This window comes from Oncorhynchus kisutch, linkage group LG3 (genome assembly GCF_002021735.2).
Source record: "Oncorhynchus kisutch isolate 150728-3 linkage group LG3, Okis_V2, whole genome shotgun sequence".
NCBI classification, from domain to species: domain Eukaryota; kingdom Metazoa; phylum Chordata; class Actinopteri; order Salmoniformes; family Salmonidae; genus Oncorhynchus; species Oncorhynchus kisutch.
The window spans coordinates 6,537,951-6,547,596 of NC_034176.2; the positions used below are offsets into that span (position 1 = coordinate 6,537,951).

Here is a 9,646-nt window from a genome sequence, read left to right on the forward strand (position 1 = left end):
CGCAACGCCTGGTTTTATACTGCGTTTCTGTCTAAATGTATAGTGTCTAGAGCCATGGCATCATAATGATGGTAATAAGAGGTGGATTAATTCGGGTGGGACTGTGTAGGACCTCACTGAAGGCCCAGCCCCCAGGCCCACGGCACACCACTGGTTAGATGTAATGATAGAGTATAGTGTGTTATGGGTTAGATGTAGTGATAGAGTATAGTGTGTTATGGGTTATAGGTTGGCTGTAGGGACAGTAACTGAAGGAGTAGTAGGGACAGTAACTGAAGGAGCTGTAGGGACAGTAACTGAAGGAGCTGTAGGGACAGTAACTGAAGGAGTAGTAGGGACAGTAACTGAAGGAGCTGTAGAGACAGTAACTGAAGGAGTAGTAGGGACAGTAACTGAAGGAGCTGTAGGGACAGTAACTGAAGGAGTAGTAGGGACAGTAACTGAAGGAGCTGTAGGGACAGTAACTGAAGGAGCTGTAGGGACAGTAACTGAAGGAGTAGTAGGGACAGTAACTGAAGGAGTAGTAGGGACAGTAACTGAAGGAGTAGTAGGGACAGTAACTGAAGGAGTAGTAGGGACAGTAACTGAAGGAGCTGTAGGGACAGTAACTGAAGGAGCTGTAGGGACAGTAACTGAAGGAGCTGTAGGGACAGTAACTGAAGGAGCTGTAGGGACAGTAACTGAAGGAGCTGTAGGGACAGTAACTGAACTGAAGGAGCTGTAGGGACAGTAACTGAACTGAAGGAGCTGTAGGGACAGTAACTGAAGGAGCTGTAGAGACAGTAACTGAAGGAGTAGTAGAGACAGTAACTGAAGGAGCTGTAGGGACAGCAACTGAAGGAGCTGTAGAGACAGTAACTGAAGGAGCTGTAGAGACAGTAACTGAAGGAGCTGTAGGGACAGTAACTGAAGGAGCTGTAGAGACAGTAACTGAAGGAGCAGTAGGGACAGTAACTGAAGGAGTAGTAGGGACAGTAACTGAAGGAGCTGTAGGGACAGTAACTGAAGGAGCTGTAGGGACAGTAACTGAAGGAGCTGTAGGGACAGTAACTGAAGGAGCTGTAGGGACAGTAACTGAAGGAGCTGTAGGGACAGTAACTGAAGGAGCTGTAGGGACAGCAACTGAAGGAGCTGTAGAGACAGTAACTGAAGGAGCAGTATTAGTAGCGTAGGATACTACAGTGTATTTATTGCATGGAATTGGACTACTGCGCAAATGAGGGGTATTGTGAGACTATAGTCATGGGCCATGTTGTTAGTAACATTGGTTACTTTAGTAGCATTGTTGGGATATCAGTTTATTACGACTCATGTCACATGGATTGGTTACTGGTAACTAGGGGACCTATTGGAGAACAGGCGATGCGGTTATACCAGCATTGGTTTGAGAGACACACTACTTCGTAGAGTACCTGCAGGGGTTAAGATCTCCTTGGGGGGGGGGGGGGGGTATTGATGTGAAAACAGATACAGTGCTGAGTTCCCTCAAGAGGATGTAACGTGGATTATAGGGATACGTCCTTGCATATCAGGTGACGTGCCAATCAGGGTTAGGGATACACACTTGCATATCAGGTGACGTGCCTATCAGGGTTAGGGATACGCCAGTTACGGCTTTCTAGGTGTGGTGAAGGAGAGTCGGACCAAACTGCAGCGTGGCGATTGCGATCCATATTTATTCAAACAAACGTAACAATGAATAAACACTAAACACTACAAAACAATAAACGTAATAAAACCGAAACAGCCTATACTTGTGTCAACTAACAATGCGACAGAAACAAAGACACATAGGACACTAAGGACAATCACCCACGACAAACTCAAAGAATATGGCTGCCTAAATATGGTTCCCAATCAGAGACAACGATAAGCACCTGCCTCTGATTGAGAACCACTCCAGACAGCCATAGACTTTGCTAGATAACCCACTAAGCAACAATCCCAATACCACCACCAAAACCCCAAGATAAACACACCACAATTACAAAAACCCCATGCCACACCCTGGCCTGACCAAATACATAAAGATAAACACAAAATACTTTGACCAGGGCGTGACAACGCCCTTGCATATCAGGTGACGTGCCAATCAGGTGAAATGGAGGAGATGAGAGAAAGTGACAAGACTTGGGAACACCTCTCGGAACCTGGGTCCTAAAGGGGAAGACTGGGGAACACCTCTTGGAACCTGGGTCCTAAAGGGGAAGACTGGGGAACACCTCTCGGAACCTGGGGCCTAAAGGGGAAGACTGGGGAACACCTCTCGGAACCTGGGGCCTAAAGGGGAAGACTGGGCGTAAGCATGAGGAAGCTTTATAGTCTGGCAGGAAAGTATCCTGGAGGCATAGAGTCAGGTGAAGAGAGAGTGGGACTTGTCATGGTCTCAGACTTTGGTTTTTATGCATATATAATTATGCATCGCTTATCACATTGTTAATACTGTTATGTTCTATTTATAACCAGAAGGGGAAAGTGGAGAGACTAAAAGCTGCTCCAGCTGCCATTGAAGGAGACAGCAGATTCAGCTGGAATGGCATTTTGTTGTGTGATCAACATTCAGAGGCCATAAGTCTCTGAATCTGTACACCTCACGGTGACTGTCTGTTCGTTGTTTGTTCATGTGTTTGTTTAATTCATGTTTTCTAATCATTTGTTAGTTTTTATTCATGTTTTATTATCATTGTTTATACATTTATTAGTAATTTCCAAGTTTATATGAATTGAACATTAGGATGCTGTTGTTCAAGACGAGGGACTTGTTGGATTCGACAGTTTGAACATTGAGATATTAAAGACATGACAGATTAGACACATAGTATATTAAGGAGTAAAAGAGACTGGGTCTCTGTAGAAAGACAGATAGCTGTGGAATGTGTTGGGGGACGAGAGGAGAGCAAAGTGTGAAACAGGGGAGACAGATGGACATCTGTGGATTAGGTGAAGGAGGGGTTGAGGTCAGGAGGTGAGGACAGCGATGTGTTGATACAGGGGAGACAGATGGACATCTGTGGATTAGATGAAGGAGGGGTTGAGGTCAGGAGGTGAGGACAGGTCACCTGAAGGGAGTAATAAAGGTTTGGTTTCCTGTTTCCCTTTTTTCTCTCTTCCTGTAGAACCATAAAATGAAAGGATTGAAGAGAAGGAGGAGGGTCTTAATAATTGGGATATAAATATCTGGATGGGACAAATGTTGGGTTGTCTGAATTACAGCTGTACAGAACCTCTGGGAAGAATTCAACTTGGTTAAAGCTTCTCTAGTGTCCGTGGATTATTTACTCTGAATAATAAGAACCTAACAAATCATACTTAGATAATTTAAGATAAACTAATTAACTTGGTATTGGAATCATATTTGAATAGAATCCATTGGTATCACATTGGCATCACATTGGCATCACATTGGCATCACATTGGTATCACATGTCCATTTAGCTCCAACTTGATACATTCCTGTTCCAATTCACTCAATGGTGGTTGAGATGGGAAGTTCTGCACTTCTCTTCTTCTTGTTGGTACTGTAGAAAGAGATGGTCTGTGTTAAAGTCAACAGAAGTGTGTGTGTGTGTGTTGTATTTACCTTTGTAACTTGACAATGACTTTGTTGATCCATCTTGCATCTGGAGTCACACAGACGGTGGCTTTGTCCTTCTTGGTAACGCTGATGAATGAAGGGAGGGATATATATTACAGTGTCACCATGGTTACATATCATACACTGCAGCATTTAACCTATCAGAAAACGTCAATATGAACGTACACATATTTAGCAGATGTTATTATGGCTGTAGTGAAATGGTTGTGTTCCCAGCTCCAACAGTGCAGTAATATCTAACAATACACACAAATCTGAGTAGAATAATGGATTTAAGAAATCTATAAATATTAGGACGAGCAAAGTCAGAGTCCTGTATATGTAAATGTATGTATAGGTACAGTACCAGACAAAAGTTTGGACACCTACTCATTTCAGGGTTTTTCTTTATTTTTTACTATTTTCTACATTGTAGAATAATAGTGACATCAAAACTATGAAATAACACATATGGATTCAAGTAGTAACCCAAAATGCATTAAAAAATATATATATATTTGAAATTGTTCAAAGTAGCCACCCTTTGCCTTGATGACAGCTTTTCACACTCTTGGCATTCCTTCGACCTCATGGCTTGACTTTTGCTCTGACAGGCACTGACAACTGTAGGACCTTTATATAGACAGGTGTGAGATGTTCCAAATCATGTCTAATCAATTGAATGTACCACAGGTGGACTCCAATCAAGTTGTAGAAACATCTCAAGGATGATCAATGGAAACAGGATGCATCTAAACTCAATGTAGTCTCATAGCAAAGCGTCTGAATACTTATGTAAATAAGGTGTTTCTGTTTTTTATATTTAATACATTTTCTAAAATGTCTAAAAACCTGTTTTCTCTTTGTTATTATGGAGTATTGTGTGTAAATTGATGAGGACACTTTTATTTCATCCATTTTAGAAAAAGGCTGTAAACATAATAAAATGTGGAAAAAGTCAAGGGGTCTGAATACTTTCTGAATACACTGTATGTATATGTTTACATGTGTGATTGAATGTAGAGTCATTGTGGACAGTATATGGATAGAATATATAGTACATATGTAGAATAGGTAGCATATAATAGTATATGTACAGCAATAGTTGAATAGGATGGCCTTGACTAGAAAAACATATTTGTAATCTGTGATTGTCTGGAGTCCCTGCCACATACTGAGTTTCGGGGGGAATTGCTATAGGCTACCACTGCAAATGCCCACATTTATTACAACGTCTTAGCCTTGGTTACGAATAGGAACATTGAACTCATCATCAGTGACTAATGATTGGTTTGCATAGCATGCAGTAAAGCGACTATACTGACTAATTAATTTCCCCTCCACCACGACCGATCCCCCACGCTTCTTCCCCCTATGCATTAGAAAACCACAGTTTAGCGCTTCGTTCAAGACCTCGCTGACTGACTCACATGATCTATGTGTGAAGACAATGACAGCCACCGTGGGTTTTAGGTGCGGTTTCCAAGACACAGATGAAGCCTGAACAACAACAACAACAAGCATGGAGATTCCACTGGGCCAGTGGTTACCAACCAATCGATCGCCATCGACTTCAAGGCATTCCTAGTCCATCACCAAATTTTTTTGTATAAAAGCCAACGATAAAAGTCTTACGCTTCTTCTTTAAAAAAAAAAAAATCACCTCTCTCTGGTCAGTCTCACCTCTCTCTGGTCAGTCTCACCTCTCTCTGGTCAGTCTCACCTCTCTCTGGTCAGTCGCACCTCTCTCTGGTCAGTCTCACCTCTCTCTGGTCAGTCTCACCTCTCTCTGGTCAGTCTCACCTCTCTCTGGTCAGTCTCACCTCTCTCTGGTAAGTCTCACCTCTCTCTGGTCAGTCTCACCTCTCTCTGGTCAGTCGCACCTCTCTCTGGTCAGTCGCACCTCTCTCTGGTCAGTCTCACCTCTCTCTGGTCAGTCGCACCTCTCTCTGGTCAGTCTCACCTCTCTCTGGTCAGTCTCACCTCTCTCTGGTAAGTCTCACCTCTCTCTGGTAAGTCTCACCTCTCTCTGGTCAGTCTCACCTCTCTCTGGTCAGTCTCACCTCTCTCTGGTCAGTCTCACCTCTCTCTGGTCAGTCTCACCTCTCTCTGGTCAGTCTCACCTCTCTCTGGTCAGTCTCACCTCTCTCTGGTCAGTCTCACCTCTCTCTGGTCAGTCTCACCTCTCTCTGGTCAGTCTCACCTCTCTCTGGTCAGTCTCACCTCTCTCTGGTCAGTCTCACCTCTCTCTGGTCAGTCTCACCTCTCTCTGGTCAGTCGCACCTCTCTCTGGTAAGTCTCACCTCTCTCTGGTCAGTCGCACCTCTCTCTGGTCAGTCTCACCTCACTCTGGTTAGTCTCACCTCTCTCTGGTCAGTCTCACCGGAGGAAAGGAAGGAGAGAGCTGGACCGTGTGAGGTGGACTTTCTGCTGTTCTCTCCCTCTCTCTGCTGAGACTAATGCGGAGTTCAAAACTACTGGGAACTCCGAAATCTCAGACTTCCAACTTCAGTGTGTTCAAGACAACTGGAAACTAAAAAAAAACGAGACCCGACTAGGAAAAATCATTTTGAACGGTCATCCGGCTCTAAATTCCAAGTCGATAACTGAGACATCTTTCTAGAACTCCAACTTTCCAACCTGAAGTTTGTTGACTTCATGATTTGACCTAGTTTATCTCCCAGAGTTCCCAGTTGTCTTGAAAGCACCATGGCAGATACAGATACCATCAGTCCAGTAAAATAAAAGCCAATTATTTCAATTTCTGCTCAGCTGTGCCTCACAAGTGCTCCACCAGATCTGTTTTGTAATCAAAGCTCGAGTTTTGAACTATAATATTGTCTGAGAATAACAATATTGTCAGGTCAGGCATATACACACATAGAAAAAGGGTTCCAAAGGGTTCTTCAGCTGTCCCCATAGGAGAACCCTTTTTGGTTCCATGTAGAACCCTTTCCACAGAGGGTTCTACATGGAACTCAAAAGGGTTCTACCTGGAAGCAGGAAGCGATTTAGTCAAAGGGTTCTCCTATGGGGACAGCTGAAGAACCCTTTTGGTTTCTAGATAGCACCTTTTTTTTCTAAGAGTGTAGCCAATATGATGTGATAATGTATTAGGTATACTGTGATAATGTATTATGCTGTGATAATGTATTAGGTATACTGTGATAATGTATTATGCTGTGATAATGTAGTAGGTATACTGTGATAATGTATTAGGCATGCTGTGACAATGTATTAGGAATGCTGTGATAATGTATTACGCAGACTAATACTGTATTAGGTATACTGTGATACATATTAGACATACTATGATAATATTTTAGGTATACTGTGATAATGTAGTAGGCACACTGATCATGTATTAGGTATACTGTAATAATGTATTTGGTATACTGTGATACATATTAGACATAGTGTGATAATATATTAGGCATGCTGTGACAATGTATTAGGTATACTGTGATAATGTATTAGGCAGACCAGGTAATGTATTATGAATGCTGTGATAATGTATTAGGCAGATGAGGTAATGTATTATGAATGCTGTGATAATGTATTAGGCAGACCAGGTAATGTATTATGAATGCTGTGATAATGTATTAGGCAGACCAGGTAACGTATTATGAATGCTGTGATAATGTATTAGGCAGACCAGGTAACGTATTAGGGCTACTGTACAAGATAACAGTTTTTGTTAGGTTAATGTAACCAAGTCATGTTTAAAAAAAAAATAGTTTCAGAAATAGATCTTGGTTTGCATTTTGACTGTGAAAATGTTCTTGACTGGTTGCTAGGTGGTGTTAGTGTCACGCCCTGGTCGAAGTATTTTGTGTTTATCTTCATTTATTTGGTCAGGCCAGGGTGTGGCATGGGGTTTTTGTATGTGGTGTGTATGTATTGGGATTGTAGCTTAGTGGGGTGTTCTAGTTAAGTCTATGGCTGTCTGAAGTGGTTCTCAATCAGAGGCAGGTGTTTATCGTTGTCTCTGATTGGGAACCATTTTTAGGCAGCCATATTCTTTGAGTGTTTCGTGGGTGATTGTCCTTAATGTCCTTGTTCCTGTCGCTGTGTTAGTTCACACAAGTATAGGCTGTTTCGGTTTTCGTTACGTTCGTTACGTTCTTTGTTTTGTAGTGTTTATAATTGATTCGTGTTTTACGTTTGTTTATTAAACATGGATCTACACGCTGCATTTTGGTCCGACTCTCCTTCACTACAAGAGAACCGTTACAGTTAGTTGACTCACATGATCTCTGTTTGACGACAGTGGGCACCTGGAGGTAGGATCTCTATCCTGTGGAACAGCCTAGGAGAGATGAAAGCAGAGGACGTCCGGATGCAGCGACACTTCTGACATGCAGCACAGCCGTTCATGGGGAATGCTGCAGGAATGAAGACCGGGAATATTACATACAATAACAATATAGTGTTGTTAGAATTTTGGGTTAAAGGTTAAGGTTTACGGGGTAGGGTTAACACCTTTTTATCATCACTAAAAGTTGCACTTTGAAACATGTGAATGTTACAAAGACAAAACTGATTCTAGATCAGCACTCTTAGGGCGCTATTCAGTCTGTATCATCGCTGAAGTGTTACAGATTAAATCAAATCAAAGTTTATTTGTCTCATGCGCCGAATACAACAGGTGTAGTAGACCTTACAGTGAAATGCTGAATACAACAGGTGTAATAGACCTCACAGTGAAATGCTGAATACAACAGGTGTAGTAGACCTTACAGGGAAATGCTGAATACAACAGGTGTAATAGACCTCACAGTGAAATGCTGAATACAACAGGTGTAGTAGACCTTACAGTGAAATGCTGAATACAACAGGTGTAGTAGACCTGACAGTGAAATGCTGAATACAACAGGTGTAGTAGACCTTACAGTGAAATGCTGAATACAACAGGTGTAGTAGACCTGACAGTGAAATGTTTACTTACAGGCTCTAACCAATAGTGCAACAAAGGTATTAGGTGAACAATAGGTAAGTAAATAAATAAAAACACCAGTTAAAAGACGGTGATTGCGTGACAGCAATGTAACGGTAATATCTGATTGAGCCGACATGCAGCGTTTACCGTGAATGCAGTTTCCACTCAGGAACATTACCTTTAAATTCCACTCACGCTGCAACACAGAACTTCTGCCATACGGATTGAATACAGACCCTACTCTGAGACACTTAACATTGCAGTGGATTGATTGTGATAATTGGAATTAAATTGTTTAAAAAGTAAATTATAGTAGGTTTGGTTTGTTGATTGTTTAAGAGTCAAGTTGAACAGATTCATAGATATGTAGATATATAGATAAATATGCAATATCTCACCTTGAAGAGCCACGAACCAGCAGAGAGTCAGGGACACCAACAGGTAGTGAGGCTTGAAAGGCATCTTGAGTCTGTGTTGGCTGTGGTCGGCTGGTGTCTACTGAAACTGAATGATGTTGTCTCTGGGTTTATATTGCTGCTAAAAAGGAAGTGTGGGGGAATCCCTCGTCTTCACACAAAATGAAGATCAGACTTTTGGAGGATATAAAAATCTAGTCAAAACCTGGTAAATGCTGAGTAGAACTTCAGTGGTTAAGATTGGAGAGCGTTTAAAAACTGTATTTCTCGTAGACATACAGACAGGTCCATAATTATTGGCTTTGATAAAGATGACCAATAAAAGACTGTATAAAATCAACAATACAAACACTGAGCTATATTTTATGCAAAAAATTATATTTTATACTAATACAATTGCTCAGTGAAAGTGATTTTGTTTCACAAGTCATATTTCTTTTCTCTCTCAAAAAGAAAGGGGTTAAAATGGCCCTGCTGTTTTCAATACCTCACCTTGAGAGGATAATGGCCACTGAGTCTTTTTCTACTACGTTTTATAGGATCTTCTTTTACGCCTCCTACGTTAGGTTATGAGAATGAAGAACACATCAGGAGGGATCTTAGACCTCCTACATTAGGTTATGAGAATGAAGAACACATCAGGAGGGATCTTAGACCTGCTACATTAGGTTATGAGAATGAAGAACACATCAGGAGGGATCTTAGACCTGCTACATT

At 41.7% G+C, this 9,646-nt stretch overlaps 1 protein-coding gene across 2 annotated transcripts; it reads right to left on the bottom strand.

Moving 5' to 3' along the window:
• Positions 1 to 1,969: 1,969 nt before the first annotated feature.
• LOC116362705 (C-X-C motif chemokine 13-like) lies at positions 1,970 to 9,007 on the bottom strand. Of its 2 annotated transcripts, none has more exons than XM_031816802.1 (4): positions 8,912 to 9,007; positions 7,824 to 7,959; positions 3,581 to 3,661; positions 1,970 to 3,110 (listed from the first exon to the last, which is right to left on the bottom strand). In XM_031816802.1, exons 1-4 carry the CDS (start codon positions 8,973 to 8,975, stop codon positions 3,056 to 3,058), a joined length of 336 nt encoding a protein of 111 aa, XP_031672662.1. In that variant the 5' UTR covers positions 8,976 to 9,007; the 3' UTR covers positions 1,970 to 3,055. The 2 variants fall into 2 exon arrangements, with proteins under 2 accessions (XP_031672662.1, XP_031672655.1); XM_031816795.1 differs by having other exon boundaries at positions 3,001 to 3,518.
• Positions 9,008 to 9,646: the final 639 nt, after the last annotated feature.